General features: G+C 51.3%; 1 protein-coding gene across 7 annotated transcripts in view; it reads left to right on the top strand.

The window, feature by feature from the left end:
- SLC26A6 (solute carrier family 26 member 6) overlaps positions 1 to 21,104 on the top strand; it is a 29,407-nt gene extending 8,303 nt beyond the window's left edge. For 2 of the 7 annotated variants that reach the window (XM_073351420.1, XM_073351421.1), the window contains exons 7-21: positions 765 to 917; positions 2,220 to 2,302; positions 2,483 to 2,630; positions 2,874 to 2,987; positions 3,569 to 3,646; positions 5,375 to 5,470; positions 6,273 to 6,406; positions 6,840 to 6,909; positions 7,995 to 8,087; positions 8,682 to 8,786; positions 15,604 to 15,690; positions 16,171 to 16,386; positions 17,000 to 17,054; positions 17,714 to 17,850; positions 18,464 to 21,104. In XM_073351420.1, coding sequence (XP_073207521.1) covers positions 765 to 917; positions 2,220 to 2,302; positions 2,483 to 2,630; positions 2,874 to 2,987; positions 3,569 to 3,646; positions 5,375 to 5,470; positions 6,273 to 6,406; positions 6,840 to 6,909; positions 7,995 to 8,087; positions 8,682 to 8,786; positions 15,604 to 15,690; positions 16,171 to 16,386; positions 17,000 to 17,054; positions 17,714 to 17,850; positions 18,464 to 18,487 — 1,593 coding nt within the window. In that variant the 3' untranslated portion in view covers positions 18,488 to 21,104. The remainder of the gene's footprint in view (positions 1 to 764; positions 918 to 2,219; positions 2,303 to 2,482; positions 2,631 to 2,873; positions 2,988 to 3,568; positions 3,647 to 5,374; positions 5,471 to 6,272; positions 6,407 to 6,839; positions 6,910 to 7,994; positions 8,088 to 8,681; positions 8,787 to 15,603; positions 15,691 to 16,170; positions 16,387 to 16,999; positions 17,055 to 17,713; positions 17,851 to 18,463) is intronic. The other 5 variants (XM_073351422.1, XM_073351427.1, XM_073351423.1 and 2 more) reach the window with 5 other exon arrangements.
- The last annotated feature ends 2,221 nt before the right edge of the window (positions 21,105 to 23,325 follow it).

Raw genomic sequence — 23,325 nt, 5'->3', positions numbered from 1 at the left:
TGGAAAGGGACCAAGCTCCTCATATTTTATATAACCAGTTCCTCAGCTGATGTCAATGGTCATAGCTGCATGGACTTCAGTGGGATCCATTGGCTTCAGTGGAGCTATGACCACATACACCAGCAGGGGATCTGCCGCCCCCAGGATTTTGGATGCTGCCACTAACGTTTTCTGATAAATCTCTTAACCATGGAAGAATCCAGTCCTGCCACTTTCCCAGAGGAGCAACGTTTGCTAATGGGGTTTGCTGGGGTCAGACTGGGCTGGGATTTCCAAGGGGAGCAGTGTTTGCTAATAGGGACCTGTGCTGAGGCCAGACCAGGGTTGATGGGGTCTGCATTGGGGCTATATGGGATGGGGGGGCTCTTCAGCAGCTGGGATTCCCCTAGAACTCCCAGGCGAGTAGTGCTCTCTGGGTGTTCACTGGGATCAGGCAGTGACTGGGCTTTCTCGGGCTGGTTTTCCTTGGGATGTGGCCAGTGCAGCACCCTATGGGTATGCAGTCTGTATTACTTACTGTATCGCACTAGTGCTTGGCGACCCCAGCCACTACAGGCCCACTCTGTGCGAGCTGCCAAATGTACACAGGGGATGACAGGACCCCTGCCCGGGGGATAGCACAGCCAGTGCCGAGATGTGAACGTGGGCACGTACTGATGCTCTCTGATTCCACGGGACGTAGCCAGTGGGTGGCCCCTCTGCACCGGGGCTCTGTCTCCTGAACGGATTCGGTGTCATGGTTTCCCCTCCTCCTCTCCCTGTAGGCCTTCATTGAGATCTGCACCAAGCTGCCACAGACCAACGTGGGCGCCCTGGTCACTAACCTGATCGCCATGGTCACCATCCTCCCTGTCAAGATGCTCAGTGCCAAGTTCGCCTCCAAGCTCCCCATGCCCATCCCAATAGAATTCATCATGGTAAGGAGGGGCGTGTCACGAACTGCATGGCATTCAGAGACCCCAGCCCCATGGGACTCCGCACAGGGCAGGCTGTCACCCCACAGAACAGGGTCTCGGCTCTCTGCTGGGTGCCTGTACTGGTTGTTGTTTAGTGGCTGCCCCTTTCTCCCTCATGCTAGTGTTTCGTCTCCTCTGGTGAGGTCGGGAGGTTTTGGCACTTGGGTAGGTTAGGCAGCGTGGCCCAAAGATGGCCAGGTTTTGGCTTAGTTTCACTGCTGGTGTTCCAGATGCAAGCCCCGGTTTTCCTAGAATGCTTCCCCCAGCGGGTGTGTGCTGGGGCCGGCCAGGGAGTGGGCTGTCTCTGGCTGAGATTTCCCTGGGATTGTCCAAAGCATGGGTTCTCAAACTGGAGGTCATGACACCTTGAGGTTGCAAGGTGGTGACGTGGGGATTGCGAGCTGTCAGCTCTATGGGGCTGACAGCCCCGAGCCTCCATTAAATTAAATGAATCCCCCCCCTCTGTTTTCAATGTATGGGGGGGATCACACTCAGAGGCTTGCTGTGTGAAAGGGGTCACAATACAAAAAGTCTGAAAACCAGTGGTCCAAGGAGAGCAGTTTTCGCTAGCAGGGGCTGTGCCAGGGTCAGGGCTGCTGATGGGCTCCTCTTACATCAGCTGCCAGGAGAGGTGCAGCTGGGAGCACCCAGAGCCAGGTCTCTCAGCCAGCAAATCCACTGGCCCCAGGGGTGACAATTGCATTCATAGCCCAGAAGGGCAGCCCTATCGCCTTCCATCTGCAGGTCCCCGAGTTAAATCTGGCCCAGGCTAGCAGTGCCTGTTGGCGGTGCATAATGAGTTCAGTTCCTATTGGACAGCCAGCCCCTCTTCAGCCCAAACTCACAACCAGACCTGAGTGGCCCCTGCTTGTCTCTGGGTGAAATGGGTCATGGAGACTCAGCTGCCCTTGCCTACTCCATGGGGCCGTGGGCTCTATCTGGGGTTCTCTGCTCACTGTCCCCATCCCATCCCCTCCTGAAACCCTTCACCTGGTCTGGTTCATTTCAAAGTGCTCCTGGTCTGGTTTATTTCTTTTTTGTCTGATTCTTGGACCTGGGGCTCTTCCCTTGGTTGGGGGGATGCACTTAGCTGCTTGTGGGCTCTACCCACCAGTCTGGGGTTTTCAGCTAGGCTGGCCCCTTTCATTGATCCCCTCCAAGGAGGGCCCTGCACAGACCCCTGCACGCATCTGCTGTTCTCTATCAGGCTCATGGGGGTTGCATGGCAGGGACACTCTGCCTCACACCGTGCCTTCTTTTCAGATCGTCGTCTCCACGGGGATCTCCTATGGAGCTGGCCTGAAGGCCAAGTTTGGGATTGCTGTTGTGGGCAACATCCCCAGTGGGTGAGTGAGGGTGCAGCCTGGGCTCTTTAGCAGGCACTTCATTATGGGCAGAGAATGTTACGTTTTTCTGCTACAGCCTCTGTGACATGGGGATGGCGCGGCAGGGCTGTGCTGGGGGAGCAGGCTGTCATCCCTTAGGGAATGCCGTTTTCCAGCCAGGTTTCCTTTTCTTGGCTGCAGGATGAAACCACCAGTGGCTCCCAATGTCAGCTACTTTGGGCAGGTGGTGGGCAATGCCTTTGCCATCGCCGTGGTGGGCTATGCCATCTCCATCTCCATGGGCAAGATCTTTGCCCTGAAGCATGGCTACAAGGTGAACAGTAACCAGGTGAGGACCCCACTACGCTCTGGGCTCTCCCCTCCAGCCTCTCTTCCCTTTTTTTTTTTTATTTTTTTATTCTTTGTTTTTGTCATCGACACCTGCACTCCCCAGGAATCTGAGTCTGAGCAGTGCCCATCCCTCTCTTCGGGGTCTCTCATGACACCAGGCGGGGGCCTGCTCTGCTTTGCCCAGCAAGGGCTGGAGCCTCCATGCAGTTCCTGACCCCTCACACTGCTTTGCCCCTTGCAGGAGCTGTTCGCCTTGGGGATTTGTAATTTCGTAGGCGGCTTTTTCCAGTGCTTCAGCATCAGCTGCTCCATGTCCCGGACCCTGGTGCAGGAGGCCACTGGAGGAAACAGTCAGGTGAGTCCCATAAGGCTGGTATTCCCGTTAATTTCAGCCCTGAGGAATCCTGGAGGATTCCATCATGAGGCAAGGAAGCTTCCCCTATCATCTCTGGCCTGACTGGGAAAACCCCAGGAAGGTGTTGTTGAAAACCAGGTAGGGTGTTAACCTATGGTGACAGTGGGCAGTGGATGGGCGGTAATTACCCACCATTCATGGGCTGGATCATCTGCCAGACCAAATGAGTAGTTAAAGGGTTAATTGTTTTTGATGCTCCTTTGGGAGCAGAGAGCTGGGGGCAGTGGGGCAATTCTCATAAATAACTCCCACCCGCAGGGCAAGGGCTGCCTGTCATTTGCTCTGGCACTTGCAGAGCTGATGGGAACATGAGAGAGGGCCTAAGGGGGACATGCTGGATCACCGGCCAGACACCTTCCTACATGAGCTTGCCCGCATCCCCTTTTCGCCCAGCATGCTCTCTCTGGGGCCAGCATGGTGCCCATTACCTCAGGCACAACATACAGGTGGTGTCTCTGCATGGGAGCTGGAAATGTCCATGCACACCCTTCTCTCACTGATCTCTCCTCTCTCGTCTCCAGGTGGCCGGGGTTATCGCCTCACTTCTCATCTTGGTGACCATTTTGAAGATTGGGCAGCTCTTCCAAGACCTACCCAAAGTACGTATTGTCCTAGCCCTGCCTGCCTCTGCCTGCCTTCCTGCCTCTTCGTCCGTCTGTACAGTTACCCTGAGTCTCCAGGCCCATTACAGCCACTGGCACCACTTATAGATCAGCCCATGAAGGACAAAAATGGGTCACAAGCCCAATAAAAATATAGGGACAAGTGAGTTCCCGTAGTTGGTCCATCCTCCCAAGTATCCTCCCCTGCCACACTGGATCAGATCATTGGTCCATGCATCCTGTCTAGTATCCTCCTCCGACGCACTGGATCAGATCATTGGTGCATCTATTACAGTGTCCCTCCTCTAGCACTATCCGGCATTCGAGGCACCACAGGATGACAGATAAACCATCCATAACCCTTCTATCCAGTTGTGTGATGCAGTGACACACAGAGAAATGCTCCCATCCTGACTCCTGCAGGAGTCCAGCTAGCACTGTCATAGTTCCCTCCCCACTCTGAACTCTAGGGTACAGATGTGGGGACCCACATGAAAGACCCCCTAAGCTTATTTCTACCAGGTTAGGTTAAAAACTTCCCCAAGGCACAAATCTCTATTTGTCCTTGGACTGAGGTATGCTGCCACCACCAAGTGATTTAACAAAGAACCAGGGAAAAGGACCACTTGGAGTTCCTCTTCCCCCAGCAATCCCCCCAAGCCTTTACACCCCCTATCCTAGGGAGGCTTGAGAATAATATCTTAACCAATTGGTTACACAATGATCAAAGACCCAAACCCCTGGGTCTTGGAACAATGGAAAAATCAGTCAGGTTTTTAAAAGAAAGATTTTATTAAAAAGAAAAAAAGAAAGGTAAAAATAATCTCTGTAAAATCAGGATGGAAAATACTTTACAGGGTATTCAGATTCAAAACACAGAGGATTCCCCTCTGGGCAAAACCTTAAAGTTACAGAAAACAGGAATAAACCTCCCTCTTAGCACAGGGAAAATTCAAGGTACAGAAAACAGGAATAAACCTCCCTCTTAGCACAGGGAAAATTCACAAGCAAAACAAAAGATAAACTAATCCGCCTTGCCTGGCTTACCTATACTGGTTGCAATATTGGAGACGTGGATTAGGATGGGTTGGAGAAGATGGATTTGTGTCTGGCCTCTCTCAGTCCCAAGAGAACAGCCACAGAAACAAAGAACCCAAAACAAACCCTCTCTCCCCAACCCAGATTTGAAAGTATCTTTTGTCCCCATTGGTTCCTTTGGTCAGGTGTCAACCAGGTTATTTGAGCTTCTTAACCCCTTACAGGTAAGGAGGAATTTTAGGCTACCCTTATGGTTTTGACAAGTATTCTGCTGCATGAGGCTAGAGTCCCCTTTGCATTACCACAGCTCCCTTAATTACAGGGGGGGTTGTTAATTACCATCGCTTCATTTCTGCCTTTAAAAATCCAGCTGTGTTGTTTGACTCAATGGTCTCTGCAAAAGGGAATGCCCTAGGTCTCACCTTCCACTGGCAGGTCATTGTTTCCTTGGCAGCATTTCCTTTCTATCCCTCCCTCACTTTAGCTGAATCACTGAACTGGGGGTCAAAGCCTGAGCTTCCTCACTCAGTGTTTGCTCTGCCGTCAGGTCAGGTCCCATGTGGAGGGACAGAGTAATAGTGGGGAAGGGCTACCCTTTTCTGTTCAGGCAGGTGCTTGTGGGAAACGCAGGCCCCTGGAGCCATCAGTGCCCGCTGATGCTTACAGCTTTGGGGATTTCTCTTCCAGGCCATCTTAGCTGCCATCGTCATTGTGAACCTGAAGGGCATGTTCAAGCAGTTCACAGACCTCTGCATGCTATGGAGGTCCAATCGCATAGATCTGGTAAGGAACACAACTGGCCTTCATGGGCCTTGGACCATGGGGCCTGATTCCCCTAACACAAGCCCCATAGGGCTCTGCCTTTGGAGGGCACAAAAAGGGCAAGTCCTCAGTGCTGCCCTGATCTGGCTCCTGGCAGCCCCTTAGTAAGGGAGGTGGCAGTTCCCCCAGGAAACTTGCCAGGCTTGAACCAACTGAGTATAGAATTTGGGCCATAGAAATTTGTCAGAACCAGGACTCTGACTCTGAACCCCAAACCACAGGGACCAGATTCTGGACCTCACAGTGCAGGCCTCTTTCTGCAATGGGCCTGAACTAGAACTCAAGCTATCTGGATCCAAATCTAACCTCCATGGCTCAAGCCCATCTCTGCTTTCACCTTGCTGCAGCCCTGGGGGCTTCGGAGCAGGGAACCAGATCCCCACAGGATTCAGAGCAGGGAACTGGATCCCAGCAGCACAGAGACTCTGCAGGCAAATGCAATAGCCAATCTGCACTCAGCATGAGCTTATCCCTCTTGGTACATCAGAGAGGGCGCTTTTAACAAAGCGGGGATGCCAGCCAGGACACTGGCGTCCCCTTTTCATAGGGCATCCTGGGATCTCTAACTTCCACCCTGGATTCCCACTAGAGACAAGCAGGCAGGGCCTTGTTTTAACATCTCCTCTGAAGGAAGGTCCCTCCCACAGTACAGCTCTCCCTGGGACTGCATGGCAGCATCAGCATTGGCAGTGATGGCCAGTGCATTAGTGAACGTCACACCAAAATAGCCAGTGTCTACCACAAACCTGTTCCTCTTCCCCAGCACTTATCCTGCCTTTGTCTGCTACAGCTCATCTGGCTCGTGACCTTCGTGGCCACCCTCCTTCTGAACCTAGACATGGGGCTGGGGGTCTCTGTGGCGTTTGCCCTGCTCACAGTCATCTTTCGGACCCAGCTGTGAGTAGCACTGTCCCCATATACCATGCACCTCCCTCTGTGCTCCAGTAAGTGCTACTGAGCGACTAGTAGTACCCAGCCCTGTCTGTATACTCGTGTGTACACCACAGGAGGCTGCTAATAGGCACATATGAACCGCTGATGACATCAGCACAGTCCGAGAAGCCCATTTGCTGAAAAGTTGCTATTAATTCTGTACCCCTGCCCACCTTCACCACCCAGGGATGAATCAAATAACTAATTGCAGCTCATGGGCGCACACAAGGCTTTAGCCTGGTTTAGCACTACTTTGCCCTCTCACAGCATGGCTCTGTCAGTCTTATATCACCACCAGGTCACTGGGGCAATACTTTGCGTGTAAGGCACAGCATCACTCCCCGAGGGATAGACAGTACCTTTGCTAACCCTGCTCTCTTTCTCTGTCTCCCCTCAGGCCCCGCTACTCCATCCTGGGGCAGGTTTCCAACACAGACATCTACAGAGACATGGTGGAATATAACAAGGTACAAGCAGGTGGTGAGATAGTTGAGGGAGTGGCCAGAGGGGACCCATGAAGGAAGACAGACCAGCTCCTTTGCTGCTGCTGAATGTATTAGGCAAATCAGGATACTGGGGCCAAATCTGCCATGAGCAGCCAGGGGAGCCGAGATGGGGCACATCCAGGAGTAAAAGGGTTAAAGTCCTTCCCAGGCATTGTCCTTCCCAGAAGGAGCTGGGGATTCCCTGTCTATCTGTGCCTGTGAGTACTGGCCTTCAGGGACTGGATGCCACTTTCCCTTCCCGCTGGGGAGGGGGAGCTCCTCCTGTCCAGAGCACTGGGAGTGTGCCTGGCACTTTACAAACCCCTAGAAAGCCAGGTCCCCTTCCAGTTCAGCTGTGTAAGCTGCAGGCATTGCTAATGGTGGGACCCTGTAGGGACTTTGGGGGCTCTAAAGCAGGGGTTCTCAACCTTTCCAGACTACTGTACCCCTTTCAGGGATCTGATTCGTCTTGCCTGCCCCAAGTTTTACCTCCCTTAAAAACTACTTACAAAATCGAACATAAATATACAAAAGTGTCACAGCACACTATCACTGAAAAATGGCTGACTTTCTCATTTTTATCATATAATTATAAAATAAAGTGATTGGAATATAAATATCGTACTTACATTTTCAGTGTATAATATATAGAGCACTATAAACAAGTCATTGTATGAAATTTTAGTTAGTACTGACTTCACTAGTGCTTTTTATGTAGCCTGTTGTAAAACGAGGCAAATATCTAGATGAGTTGATATACTCCTTGGAAGACCTCTGTATACCCCCAGTGCTATACGTATCCCTGGTTGAGAATCACTGCTCTAAGGGTTGCTGTGAGGGAAGCAGTTCCAAGTACCTGAGGTGGAGCGGCAGGAGAATGGGGAGCCCTCAGGAGGGAGCTGAGGAGGAGGGGAGCCCAGAGATACTGTGGGGCGTGGCTTTGCTTTTCTGTGATGTCTCAAGCTCTCCCTATTACTGATCCCCCTCCAGCCCCCACGACCCAGAATAGCCCCCACCTCTTTGAGGCAGTGTCCCTCCCACAACTTCCTCCATGCCTTTGTTTCCAGACTGAGGAAATTCCAGGTGTAAAGATTTTCCGCTCTTCTGCCACAGTGTATTTTGCCAACGCTGAGCTGTATGCAGAGGCCCTGAAGGAGAAGGTGAGGCAGGGGCAGAGATGGGTTCACGTAGCACACTCTGGGGCAAGGCCTGACCTCTCTACAGCCTGGTCTCCAGTACCTTGGCCAGGAGGTCATCTCAGGCCTGGGGTGCTATTCTCCAGTCTAGCTGGGAGAGCAGCACAGCTGCACAGTCCTGATTCTCTCTGCTCTCATGCTACAGTGCAGGGGTTCTCCCTTCCCCAGTATGTAGTGGATCTAGCGAGGGGCTAATATGGCCTCTATCCTCATAGTGTTGGAACATCTCACACACCAGCAATGTTCTCCTCACAGCACCCTTCTGAGGTAGGCGGGGAACTGAGACACAGGCCCAAGGGAGGAATTGAACCCCGCTCTCCTGAGGCCCAGTCCATTGCATAAACTGCAAGCCAACCCTTCCTCTCCTGCTCCTGGGCTCTGTTCCCACAGTTAATCAGTGCTCCAAGCTCTCCTGTTCCCAGAAGCCAAGAAAAGACTGTGGAGGGAGAGAGCTCCATTCTGTGCAGGAACAGCTGCAGGGACTCCCTGCACTGGGAAGTGGGTTGGGAGACAGCAGGTCAGTGGCTTCCGTATCCCAGGGAGCTGTATCTTTTGCAGAGTGGCATTAATGTCGATTACCTCATTGGGAAGAAGAAGAAAGCCCTCAAGAAACAGAAGAAGCAGCAGGAGAAGGACAAGAAGGAAGAGACAAAGAAGAAAAAGGTTCTCTGCCAAATGCTTAGAATCATAGAATATCAGGGTTGGAAGGGACCCCAGAAGGTCATCTAGTCCAACCCCCTGCTCAAAGCAGGACCAATTCCCAGTTAAATCATCCCAGCCAGGGCTTTGTCAAGCCTGACCTTAAAAACCTCTAAGGAAGGAGATTCTACCACCTCCCTAGGTAATGCATTCCAGTGTTTCACCACCCTCTCAGTGAAAAAGTTTTTCCTAATATCCAATCTAAACCTCCCCCACTGCAACTTGAGACCATTACTCCTCGTTCTGTCATCTGCTACCATTGAGAACAGTCTAGAGCCATCCTCTTTGGAACCCCCTTTCAGGTAGTTGAAAGCAGCTATCAAATCCCCCCTCATTCTTCTCTTCTGCAGGCTAAACAATCCCAGCTCCCTCAGCCTCTCCTCATAACTCATGTGTTCCAGTCCCCTAATCATTTTTGTTGCCCTTCGCTGGACTCTCTCCAATTTACCCACATCCTTCTTGAAGTGTGGGGCCCAAAACTGGACACAGTACTCCAGATGAGGCCTCACCAATGTCGAATAGAGGGGAACGATCACGTCCCTCGATCTGCTCGCTATGCCCCTACTTATGCATCCCAAAATGCCATTGGCCTTCTTGGCAACAAGGGCACACTGCTGACTCATATCCAGCTTCTCGTCCACAGTCACCCCTAGGTCCTTTTCCGCAGAACTGCTGCCTAGCCATTCGGTCCCTAGTCTGTAGCTGTGCATTGGGTTCTTCCGTCCTAAGTGCAGGACCCTGCACTTATCCTTATTGAACCTCATCAGATTTCTTTTGGCCCAATCCTCCAATTTGTCTAGGTCCTTCTGTATCCTATCCCTCCCAGAACCTTCCTTCTGGGGTTCCCTCCAGTCTGTCTCTTTCTCCTTCCCTTCAACCATATCCTCATCCTCCTCTCTCCGTACACATCTCTCTTGGTCTCCTCCTTCCTCTTTCTCTCGTCTCACTCCCTCTTCCGAGGTCTCCATTCCTCCCTGCCCCCACTTCTCCCTCTCTTTCCCTAATCCCTCTCTTGAGACATAACTGGCTGTCCCTACTCTTCAGAATCAAAGATGGACCCACACTGGAAATGGCTCATCTTTCCCTACTGGGGAACCCAAGGGTAGGCCTTGGCCCCTGGGGAATGTTCCTGAGCCTGACAGGCATCTGTACTCTGATTGGAGCCATCAGGCATGGAAGAGAAATCCTAGGGAACCACCTGACACTGGAGTTGTGTCCAAGGTTGGGGAGGAGGCTACTAGTGTTAATAATTAAGGAGCCAGTGATTCACTGATTCACTCACATTTGGTGAGTGGTCAGCTATTAGAAACAAGTGCAAGGTGTGATCTTGAGAATTCCAAACTAATGAACCTAACTCAGTGCCAGGACAAATAATTAAAGAGTGACTTATACACCCCCTACATGGACATGATATGATGGGAACAGACCAGCACAGCATCTGTAGAGAAAACCATGCCTCTCTAATTTATTAGAATCCTTTGAGTGTGTCAAGTAAAGAGCAAATAAAGGAGACTCAGTTGGCAAAAGTTATTTGGACTTTCAAAAGGCAAATTCTCTCAGAAGAGGCCATTAGGGACCCTAAGTTGTCATAGGGTGAGCTAAAGTTCTGTCATTGATCAAAACTGGCTGAAGATCTCAAAGCACTTCACAGAGGAGGTCAGATCTTTACTCCCATTTTATACGTGGGGAACCTGAGGCACATAGCTGTGACTTGCCTCAGGTCACACAGCAGGCAAGTGGCAGAACCAGGAATAGAACCCAGGTCCAGTCCTCTCTCCACCACTTCTCCTGAAAAAATGATCAATTTTCCATATTGCAAATGTTAGCAGTGGGGTGCCCCAGAAGCTTCCACTCTAGGCCTGGTGTAGAATATATTTACTAATGGTAATATTCGTAGGGGAGAGAATGGGGGGTGGGTGTAGGCAGCTAGCTGCCATTGCAGACAGCTCAGCGAAAACCTCCTCTCATTGCACAAGGGCAGTCCTAACAGCAAACGAAATCTTAGGATGGATAAAGCCAACCACTGTATACTGGGTGTCATGGAGTCCCCGAGCGATGCTCTGAAACTGCTCTCCATGAAGCCAGTCAGGACTCTGGGGCAGTCGCCTTCCTGTGAGCAGCCTGTCTTCAGGACACAAAGCTCACACAGCTTCCACCTTCCTGGGTCTGACCTCCGAGCATTCAGCATCCTCTGCCCCTCGGTGTGCTTCCCACAGCGAGTCTGCTCAGCCGGGGCTCCTGGGGAAGCCAGAGGGTCCTGCACCCCAACTTCGCAGTCAGACGTGACTCTCAGCCAGCCAGTAAAACAGAGGTTTATTAGACGACAGGAACATGGTCTAAAACAGAGCTTGTAGGTGCAGAGATCAGGACCCCTCAGCTAGGTCCATTTTGGGGGGCAGTGAGCCAGACAACCACGTCTGCACTTCACTCCAGGTCCCAGCCAGCCCCAAACTGAAACTCCCTCCAGCCCTTCCTCCTCTGGGCTTTGTCCCTTTCCCGGGCCAGGAGGTCACCTGATTCCTTTGTTCTCCAACCCTTTAGCTCTCACCTTGCAGGGGGGAAGGGCCCAGGCCATCAGTTGCCAGGAAAGAGGGTGTCGGCCATTCTCTGTGTCCAGACCCCTGCACACACCTGCCCTCTAGGGCTCTGCAATGATCATACACCCTTACCCCACCACCTAGATACTTAAGAACTGCACAGGAGAAACTGAGGCACCCCCACACTATTCAGAGGAAACATTAAGAACAGTCCCACTTCGTCACATCTCTCCCCCCTTCGAGATCGAACTGAGCAGGGTCACTTTAGTCGGTGACCTGGGGAAGTTTGAAGCCACCAACGTTCCCATGGATGCCCCAGCATCTCTCCTATTCCTTGGTAGGAGTTACACCAGGCCCTTCCAGTTTCATGCCTTCCCTTAGGTCGGGGGTGGTCGATAGCACTCGCAGGCCACATGTGGGAAGGTTTATGCGGCCCGTGCCCTTTGGCCACCCCAAAACCCCAAGGGGTCAAACTGAGATTGGGTCTTCTCCCCAACAAGCTGGCCAAACACAGCCACTTGGTTTTCGGACTGTTTAACTTTCTTAACAGCTTTCACTTCATCTGAGACCTTCTCAGAGCTATCCACACTGGATCTTTCAACAGGAAAGTCAGTGGATCCATTCACAACAGAAAATTTCTGGCTGTTAGGAACTGAAACTTTCTTGATTAAATCACTTTCACACCCTTCAGTTGCAGTAAACTGCTTGCAAAGACTCCATGAGGATTCCTTTTCCTAGGGCTTTTCTATGCAACAATTCACCTCTCACAGAAATTCTGCTCTTACCCTCTTCACCTAGGGCTTGCTCTAGAGGAACACTTTCCTGAGCAACAACAGATGCTTTCTGGGTCTCCCTTACATCCAGAATTACCTCCGGCCCATCCGGCGGATTCCTACACAATCCCCTTTCAGGCAAACTTACAGACGTCCTAGATAAAAGGTCAGAAGCATTCTCCTTCCCTTTGCCACACACAAGTTCAGGAATCTTTTCCTTCTTGCTACAGGTTTCCAGACCCTCAGTAGGTAACACAATCTCATCACCTTCATGCTCTCCTTGTGCCCTGGCTAGGATCTCACCCTGATCAGACAGAGTTGCTACACCCTTTCCCAGCCACACACTAGCAAGAGGCAAAATACAAGCACCAGAATTGTCTGGTCTCTGGGATTTTACATAGACACTAACTGGATGCGACCTAGTTACAAGGCCATTCTCCTGAGCAGACACAAACTTAGGGCCATTCCCTTCCTGGGCTTTAGCTGAATCCAGAACAAACTCTGAGACAACTGCACTACCCTCAACCATCACAAGCTGAAAGGCCCCTTCTGTCTGCTCCACAGATAAAGAAGAGCCAGACACACTTTCTCCTTTCCCAGACACACAGCTTGGGATCTCATTCCCCTTGTCCCGGCACACAAGGCTGGTCACAGACAACTGCTTGGAGATCAGGGTAGCTCCCTCCATAGGCAAGTCAATACCCCTGACAAACACAGGCACGTTTCCTTCACTGTCACAATTCTCCATCCAGCTAACAGGTAAGGTCCAGAGACACTCATCCTCCACTCTCCTTGCCTTCCCACCCTGCTGACTAGACAAAGCCATCATCTCACAAGGCTGCCTAGGCTCATCCAAACTTTCCTTACCAAGCACCTTGCCGCTCCCAACAGATACCCTGCCCTGCCTGTGTCTCCCCCCACTCAACTGGGGTCTCAGCTCCCACCGTGCTCAGCGCTGCCCTTGCTGACCCAGTGGGGGTAGGCAGCGAGCTTTGCTGCTTTCCTCACTGCATCAGAGCCAGCGTGAGCCCCCTCTCCGTTGTGCAAGGGGGCGGGGAGCCCTAGGGGTCTGGTTACAGGCAGGCAGGTAGCCTGAGCCTAGCGGCTCCTCCCTGCTGCCAGCCAGGTCATCTGCATTTTCACTGACCATTTCCCTCTCCACCGATTGGTTCCCTGGATTCAAATTCAAACCCTTGGGAATTACAAGAACAAGGCCTGGATCCTGTCCCAAAGAGACACAGTCACCCCACAACAGGGTCTCGCAGCTGATGTCCTGGAGAACCCCAGCAACCAGCCAACCCGACCCCTCCTGTGTCTGCACAGGGATCTGGGCCATAGGCAGGGCGAGGGGCTTTGCCCCTGGGACCCTCACCCAGCTCACACAGCCCCTCAGCATCTGAGGCTGCACCACCCAGGGCCTGACAACAGTTCTCTCTGTCCCAGGATCTTGCCACCCCAGGAATGTCTTCCCATTGACCATCACCTTCCACTCCCCCTGGGGATCCGAGGGGCCTGACCCCAGGAAACTCCACACAGACATATAGGTTGGGATCAGGAGTGGGAGCCTGTCCACCACCCCACCCATCTGGCTGACGGGAGTCTATGGCCTTGGGACCCAGCACGGGAGCTAGACACCGGGGCTTTTCCGCAGGGTCCCCCTGGTTCAAATCTCCAGCCTGCTCAAAGGCAGTGAGGTGGGCATCCACATCCCCCCCCCGCCTCCTTAACCATGGGCAGCAATTTAGTCTTGAGGTTCCCTGCGGAACTGGCCCCCCGGGGTCTATCCCCACTCACCCCTGGGAGGTCCCCTATGCTTCTCCGCTCCACCACGGCCAGTTCATGCTGCTGCTGCAGCTCTTTCTCAGGCTTTTGTTGTCTCTCACAGTCCCCTTGCTCTCTTGAACTTAGCTCAAATCCCATGCATCTCAGATCCCCCAATGGGGAACCCGATCGTGAAGACCCTCATCTGGTCGGGGACAGGAGTCTTGGGGATGCCTGGCTACTACTCCAGCTGCTTGATTAACTCTGCTTTGGTGAGCTTTCCAATGCTCAACCCTCTCTTTCTGCACAGGGTTATAATGTCCTTCTTAAGGAGATGGTGACAGGCCATCACTCCGCTCTTCCCAAGTTGTTGTGGACTCACAGGCCTGTGTGCTCTCAGCTCCCCACGGTTTCCAGGGAGAACCCCTAGTGTGCCAGCCCTTCTCAAGGTCACCACCTCTTTGCCAGGTCGAGCTGCAGACTCCTCCGCCCCTGGGACCACTCGCTGCAATCCCCAGGGGAACCCTGTTACTGCAAAAGTCCTTCTCTCTGGTCACACACTCCCAGGAGTTAACCGCCTCCTGAAACTGTCTCTCTCTCTGAATCTTCAGCACGCCTGGTCCCCATCAATCCCCCTTCATTTTACTGCTCCCCAGTCACTTACTGCAGGAAGCGCCATCCACGGGGTGCAGTAGATCCCACCTCTGCCACCAGTTGTCACGGAGTCCCTGGGCGATGCTCTGAAACTGCTCCCCATGAAGCCAGTCAGGAAACTGGAGCAGTCGCCTTCCTGTGAGCAGCCTGTCTTCAGGACACACAGCTCACACAGCTTCCACCTTCCTGGGTCTGACCTCGGAGCATTCAGCTTCCTCTGCCCCTCAGTGCGCTTCCCACAGCGAGTCTGCTCAGGCGGGGCTCCTGGGGAAGCCAGAGGGTCCTGCACCCCAACTTCGCAGTCAGACGTGACTCTCAGCCAGCCAGTAAAACAGAGGTTTATTAGACGACAGGAACATGGTCTAAAACAGAGCTTGTAGGTGCAGAGATCAGGACCCCTCAGCTGGATCCATTTTGGGGGGCAGTGAGCCAGACAACCACGTCTGCACTTCACTCCAGGTCCCAGCCAGCCCCAAACTGAAACTCCCTCCAGCCCCTCCTCCTCTGGGCTTTGTCCCTTTCCTGGGCCAGGAGGTCACCTGATTCCTTTGTTCTCCAACCCTTTAGCTCTCACCTTGCAGGGGGGAAGGGCCCAGGCCATCAGTTGCCAGGAAAGAGGGTGTCGGCCATTCTCTGTGTCCAGACCCCTGCACACACCTGCCCTCTAGGGCTCTGCCATGATCATACACCCTTACCCCACCACCTAGATACTTAAGAACTGCACAGGGGAAACTGAGGCACCCCCACACTATTCAGAGGAAACATTAAGAACAGTCCCACTTCGTCACACTGGGCTAGGAAAGAAACCTCCCCCATGGGCAAGTTATTCCAGAAATGTCCACTCTGGCAGCTTTATACCTTCTGTTGACCTGCCCATGATCAGAGACTGGACTAGGTGGCTCACTGGACTGAATCAGGTTCTGCTTTTATGTTGTAACCTACGTTGTTCCAAACCTCCTTGCTGGGGTTGACAAGCCTCCTGTGGGGTGATGTGGGCCATGCAGCTACACCAACCCCTCTTTAACGTTCTCTGTCCCCATCTGGTTTTGGTAACAGAAAACTACCCTCAAGCTCTCAGAGGCATCTGACCCCAGCAGCAATGACTTTGGCTTTGTAAATATTGACATGGAGACCAATACGCAGGTATTTATCTATGTTGATCTTTAAAAACCCAAGCCCTCACTCAACCCATACCCACAGTGCCTGACATAGTTGAATGTCATGGTAAAATCTCAACCACAATGGTCTTCTCTACCATTAACACAAACCCTCCATTAGCAAGCAACAAAACCCTCCCAGCCCTCGGCCCTTCCTCCTCCCCAGACACCTGGGGAATAAGATATGTCACTAATCTAGGGCTTGGGCCACCTCCCACTCCACTCTGACATGTGCTGGGGTGATTGGTGTCAGTAGGGGTCAGGGCCTCCGTTTAATGTCTCATTTCAAAGCCTTGTTTCTCAACATTGGAAATAGATATTTTCCAGACCTCTTTCTTGCTGCCACCTACGCTGATACGGTGCAGTCAGTCAGTTGACGCTCGTCTGCTATTGGCTGAGGTGCTCCCTGAGGAATGCCATAATCTCATTTGATGCAGGGGGGGCGGGACTGTTTTCTTCCCCACAGGAGCTGGGGAGTCACTGCAATGGATCTGGCCCTGCAGTGGTTGACTCCAATGGAAGCGAGATAGAGTTGGAGCTCCAAGCCAGCAGCACCCAAAAAGCCTTCAATGAACCCACCCTGGAGTCTTTAGGTCTCAAAAAGCCCGAGCTGCACTCCCTCATACTGGACTTCACCCCCGTCAACTTTGTGGATACTGTCTGCATAAAGATCCTAAAGAACGTAAGGGGAAAGGCAGGGAAAATGTCCCAGGCACAACTGCCCTGGGGACTCTCCTACAGAGCTCTGCAAATTGGGAGCATTCAGACACCCAGTGCTGGGAAGTTGAGTGCCTCAGCGCTGTTCTTCTGCTACCAGCTAAGGTGAAATCTCACCAGACACTGGCTCCAACCTGTCCCCATCCCCTCCCTAATCCCATCACCCACCACCCCTACCTCTGAGCCATTGCTGTGTGTGACAGAGGAGCTGTTCTCTCAAACATACACACCCACTCCCTCATATTGGCATTTTAACATCTTCTGCATCACCTTGTTTGCCCAGGCCTGTCAACTGTAAATTGGGCAACAAGATGTAGAGTATGTTTCACATCCCTAACTTGTCTTCCAGGCAGCCTGCTAGCCCACAGGAGATTGGCTCCAGGTCAGTGGTATCAACGAGCAGCGGGCACAAAGGGGGCCAAGGGGACATCTGGGGCTGCTTTGGGGCAGCTGGCTAGTAACCTCATACCCCATCCAATTCTGCGTGTGTTGCTGCTGCTGGGCATGGGGCATGGCCCCCAGAGACAGGAGTCTGTGGAGGGGCTCGACTCATCTCTTTGTGCTTGTGTCCATTGCAGATATTCAGAGATTTCCGGGAGATAGAAGTGGATGTGTTTCTTGTTGGCTGCCATGGTAAGGAGGCCTCAAAGCTCGGGTGCAGCAAAACTGTAGACCCTCCATTTGATAGCAAGTCCTCCCTTCAGGAGGATGTATCTTGTTGCACTGAAATCCCCTTCTTCCTTCTGGTTTCACCTTCCCTTGCCTCCTCTCCTCTCCACATCATACCAGCCTCAGATGTTACCCAGATGGAAACTGCTCACAGAACTGGTTTCAAACCCAGTGTGACTAATAGTTCAGATCCCATGTTAGGGACCAAATTCAGACCTGCTGTAAATCCCTCTGAGGTGACTCGTGTTGACATCAGCTTCTGCCATAGCTGAATTTGAGCCGGCGTGTGTGCATGGGGAATCTTTCCCAAGCCCCATTCAGGAGATCAGCCAAAGCCCTTACATGTAGGCATAATTCCCAAGGTGCAATGCCAGAGTCCGTTTATACCCCAGAACAGAGACCACATCCAGGGGAGCATTCCTGTTTCCCTGAATTCCAGCTTGGATAATTTTGCCAGCACTTCCCAAAGCAAAGAATCCCCAAGGCAAACAGTAAAAAGCGAAGAAAAAGAGAGGTGGTTCTGTGTGTGGAGGGTGGGGGTCAAGGCTGGGCACCTCAGCCAGTCCTCATGCTTTCACTCTAGGATGTCCTGGTGTTATTGTGCCACCTTCTTTCCCCCTCAGCTTCTGTCATTGACCAGCTGGAAAAGGGCAACTTCTTCAGCCAAACCATCACCAAGCACCACCTCTTTGCCTCCGTGCACGATGCTATTACCTATGTCACCAGGGGGAAGGGACAGAACATGCCACAGCCGGTCACAGTAAGCACAGTCTTTCTGCTTCACTTAGGGAAAAACAGTCTCCTTGGTAGTCCACCAGGTTTACAGATGTGAAAGCAGCATTTGTTGCCAGTTGCTGGCCGGCATGCTTCTCTCCACCAGCCATGCCAGCGTGTGTGCCTCCTCTACCCATCCTTGCCTAGCCAATGTGCTCTCTCTCCACCACCACCACTATATCTGCTGTCCTTTTTCTTAATTGCTTCTCAGTTATGCAGACCTCTGAGCAGACTCCTTCATTAACACTACCCCATTCAGATGGCCTTCTGGGCTACTGCACATGCAGCCATGCAAGGAAATCAAGTGCATGTCCCGAAATCCTTGAGTCAGCAGGGACTAGGAGACCTGCCGAGAGAAAAAACCCAGCTCCTGCGGGAGAGAGAGACCCATTCTTTAGGCCAGTCAGAGCTGGGAACACATCACATTGGTCTCGGTCCCCTCCTGCTGGCTGATGAACAGAACAATGTTAATGAGCTGCACCCCACTTTCATCACAATGCAGAGCCTTCAGGTGGTGGTGGGGAAGCCACGGGAATGTGGAGTTATTCCAGGGAGTTGGGGAAACCAAACCAATCTCTTATTATTATTTGACTTTTTAGACTTATTCCAGCACTAAACTGTAGCCACCAGAAATAGCATCTACTGTCCCCAGGAGCTGAACAGGTGAGAGGGAGCCACCAAGGCATGTTTCCAGAGGACTCTTTGAGCTGGCTGATTTTTACAAGGGCAGGTGACATGGGATTCCCTGCCACTGGGAATCTAGCAGACACAAGATCTCCTACTGCTAAGGATCTGCTTTGGGCACTGGAGACCTGAGATCATCTGCCCTTGGGACCCCACTTAGCTACTGGACAAACTGGGAATCTATCTCAAAGATGAAATTTCCTTCTGCTGGGAATCTTCTCCAGACACAGGAGATCTGGGATCTCACGGGCTTATGAATCCACTTCACACACAAGATTTTCTGACCCTGTGAATCCCCTCAGACCCAGGAACCATCTCTGATTGTGTCTGTGTGCGTGTGCGGCTCTTTCCTTTGAGTGATGGTGTCCCTAGTCTCTGTTTGCCAGAAGCTGGGAATGAGTGACAGGATGGATCACTTGATGATTACCTGTTCTGTTCATTCCCTCTGAGGCACGTGGCATTGGCCACTGGCAGAAGACAGGATACTGGGCTAGATGGACCTTTGGTCTGACCCAGTGTGGCCATTCTTATGAAATATCACTGGAGAGAAGCTGCACTTGAGAGTTTTCCACTTGACTGTTTAATTAGATGATGCTTTTCAATAGAAATAGACAACAGTTCTATTGACAGTGCAAAACTTCCTGCAAAGAGCAATACTGAACCAGCCCGCAGTCTGGAGGCTAAGATTTTGTCCCCTCCCTGCATCCCATTTCCAACTTTGTGGGTAAAATAACCAAGAGCAAAATCCAACCTTGCCACATGGGGCAAGCTGTGACTATGCACAGATTTTATGATAGAGAGAGAACAGTAAAATCAGAGTATCACTCTCTGGCGTGCAATCCAGACCAGTAAGGGGCTGTCATCACCTGCCCTGCAACCTTGGGTGCCTCACAATGCTTTGCTGAAACTCCCAGTCTGGGCCCCTCACAAACAGCACGCAGGTCACAGCCTGAGTGTCTGTGTATAGCTGCAGCCTGCCAGCACGCTCCAGCCACACCCTGGCTTCCACCAGAATTGGTTACCACTTGCAGGGTGATTCCAACTCACTCCCAGTCCTGGATTTTCCCCAAAGAATGTGTGCTCGGCACCATACAGCCCTTTACTGGACAGTCCAGATATTTGTCTGTTGTCCCTGTACGAGGTAAACGTACAACAGTTGCTACTTTAACTGGAGTTACCAAACAGTTCAGTTTAAACACAATACTGGATTAGATTAGAATAAAGAATAAAACAAGTTTATTTAGTTACAAAGAGGGAGATTTTCAGTGAGTACAAGTTAAAGGTATTAAAGTCAGAAATGGTTACAACAGAAATAAAGATAAATCACTTTCTAGTAACTAAACTTAAACAAACTAGACTTGGTTTAAGGTAAATTCTTACCAAATGTTCCCAGCACCAGGGCTGACTAAATTTTCAAGTAGAGCCTTTCTCAGAGTTCAAAGGTTCCTTTATCTTCTCAGCTGAAAAAGCGAGTGAGAGAGAGTGAATGTATCTGGGGTGTTCCCCCCCCCCCTTTTATAGGCTGGTTGCCCTTTGAAATGCATTTTCCTGAGAGTTACCCCTAGATGAAATTCCTTCCAGCTATGAGGATGGAGCTGTGAAAGAGGTTCTGTGGTGTTGGTTAAAATGTAAATTGGTCTGTTACTGCCCCCCTTCACTGCCAAAGAATGGCCACTTGACCAGTGATTGCCAATCAACTTTAATGACCCCTGGCCGGGGTGGGTCTAGCAATTTTGCCGCCCCAAGCAGTCGCTGCCGAATTGCCGCCCAAAAGCTGCTGCTCCAGGAAAAGCGGCGGAGCTGCTGCCGAATTGCCACTGCGGGACATGGACTGCGGCCCCATTCTAATTGCCGCCCCAAGCACCTGCTTGGAAAGCTGGTGCCTGGAGCCGGCCCTGCCCCTGGCTAGAGGTGTCAGTTTGTCCTTTGCCTTTGAGAAACTGGTTTACCTGCTCCTCAAACTTGTCTGATAAACACATTTCAGTCATAACTTCAGCTTATATTCATAACTTTCCATATAATGTTACTACATACACTTCACCATGACATTATTGATCGAGTTATTAGTTTTCAAATGATACTTCACGAGGCATATTTTGTACAAAGATTATTACAGTTGTGTAGGGTGTGAATACAGGGGTTCATTCAGTGACATAGCGGTATTGCTTACTATTTATTATCAATACTGTACATTTTGTAGTGCTTTAGAAAATCATAGATGCCAGAAAAGGAAAAGACCTTTTAGATTATCCAGTCCATTAGCTGCCCAGGACAGGATTGTTCCTACAGAATATTTTCAAGTGTCCAAGCCCCACCACTTCCTTTGAAGAACTCTGCAGCTTAATGCATCTAGTAAATACAGGACCTGAAAAATGTGTTTAGTCAGTGAATAGACTATTAGACCTGTAAAGGAGTTGACAGAAAGCAGGAATTAGTTCTGATAATTAACTAGTATCTAGCCTGATTCATGTTCCACTTCTAAGACTTAATTTGAAAACATGATCTGACTTAAAGCCCATCACCTATGAATATTTCTCAATAAATTGTGTTGTTACACAAAGCAGCTATTTTTGTCATTTATTAATGTGACATTTGTCAGGGCTAGCCTCAAATCCATGTCAGTGCTGACCATTTCATCAGATTTCATCGTTATAGCCACTGTTAAATACTATGTCCTTTTGGCCTACCTTATTTATAATCATGGCCTTATTCTGCCAGGCTCTCTGAATACTTTTTGCAATTGCTTGACTTTGTTTTAAGAAGGCTAATGCTAGCTGGTGCCACGGCCACTCCGGCTTTGGAACAGCCACTAAGAAGCACAGAGAGCAACAGGGTATGAGTGACCAGATTAAATACAAAATTAATGTGCTCAAAAAACAGCTCAACCTGACCCAAACTGCTGGGGCTTGACTCACATCCTGCTTGGCTCCAACACTGTTTGGAAAGCTTGCCTCATTCTACTGCAGCTTTATACACGACTGAGTATTTTGTCAGCAGGAGATAAACTGATGGAGGTAATGCCTTGGGGCCTGACTCAGTGCTGACTGGTAGGAGGTGCGGGAGAGGGAGCAGCTGAGCTCTGAGCAGAACCGGGTTTACAATAGTGCCAAGCCCACACTGAGAAAGGGCCTATTATGGACCTGTCTAATCCATCCACATGGCTGGGTCTGGCACCTCGCCCAGGGAAGTCCAGGGCCCAGGCCTTGCTGTGTGAGTGGCTCCCAGCCAGCGGGTCCCGCTCACCTGTAGGGGGCTCGCCACCCAGCAGCTAGGCTTCACTATGCGGCTGAGCAGGGCTACTGGCCACGGGGCCAGTGGGCACAGTCAGGCTGGGTGGGCTCTTGGGGATTGCATCCTAGGGGTCTGCCCCACTCCCCAGTGTGGCTCTAGCTCCGAACAGTCTCTGCTGCCTGCCATCTGTGTGGCCCTTCCCATCTCCCCAGGGCTGAGCCACCTGGGACCGGTGCAGAGGCTGAGCTGGTCTCAGCCAGTAGGGGAAGAGGTGGGAGTTCAGGTGGCTCAGGACTGAGCCCTGAGGGAGCCCAGCCCAGGCCGGACATGCTGCCACTCCGCCCTGACTGATCATTCCTCTCCCGAGAGGCCACAGTGATCCCTGATTTGCCCCAGGTGCACTGTCGGCTCAGCCCAGCGGACACAATCATCTCCCAGTGAGGCCAGTGAATGCAGCTGGGGGGCAGGGTGCAGGGGAGGGGACACTGGGCAATGGGGGGTCTTTATGGGGTGCTGTGCAGTTGTTGGGAGTCGGGGGCTTTGCATAAGTGCTGGGCATAAGGAGTTGGGGGGACTGGGTGGTGGAGGGGTGTGTGGTGCAGAAAAGGGCCAGGCAGGCCAGTGTGCATCTGGCAGCTGCTGGTTTGTAAACATTGCCCTTGCGCTGAACTGGGCAGAGCGCGTCCACCCTGGGCTGGGCCCCATCGTTCCTGGGCGGCCCTGTTATAGCAATAAAATAAAAACCAGCAGGATCTTATTAAAGGGAAAAAGGCAAAATACCACATTTATTGTGAATACAGAAAGAATCATAGTAAGCAGTTAGTTATAGTTATAACATTCCATTCAATCTCATATTTAGTCACACATTCATTCATACAAACACACACACACACACACAGGTTCTGCAAGGTTGTTATCATAGTTACCAGCCTTAGAGTTGCTCATGCTAAGCCACTGGCCAGGTGGCCTGGACATGAGGAGGGAGCAGGGCCTTGTCAGATGCTCATCCGATGCTCCTGGAAGTTGGTTTGCAGAATCAGACCCCAAAGTTCTCACTTTTTAGAGTCTATTTTTATAGGAATTTCTTCTTATGCCAGTCTATGGGAATTGCTTCATCATGCTGTTGCTGAATCAATCAGCAGATAGCACATTCCTGACAGCTCCGTGCTGCTAGATGTTATCTTGTTCTTTGGTTCTCCCATTCTTGAGGCTGTTGGGTGGATTCCAGTCTACCCTCCGGGGGTCCTCTGGTTATTTCCACTTGACGCCTTCTTCAGCCGATGGACACTGGATTCTTAGGCTGGCACCTCCCTGATCATTCAGTTATTATCCACACCAAGCATCCATCCACATACATCCTCTATCTCTATTTTAATCACAATGGTTAATACAACAAAAGGGCAGGGAGTCTCTGGGTGCTGTTTCTGTTGTTAGAGTATTGCTTTGAGTCTCTCTCTCTGTGAATTGCTTTGAGAACAGACTCTGTCTTAGAATGTACTAACACAATTAGCAGCTTGCAGGTTTCACACATAGAGGGAGAGAAACA

The sequence above is a fragment of the Lepidochelys kempii genome, chromosome 7 (assembly GCF_965140265.1).
Source record: "Lepidochelys kempii isolate rLepKem1 chromosome 7, rLepKem1.hap2, whole genome shotgun sequence".
Classification (NCBI taxonomy): domain Eukaryota; kingdom Metazoa; phylum Chordata; order Testudines; family Cheloniidae; genus Lepidochelys; species Lepidochelys kempii.
This window is presented reverse-complemented; position numbering and strand designations above follow the sequence as displayed.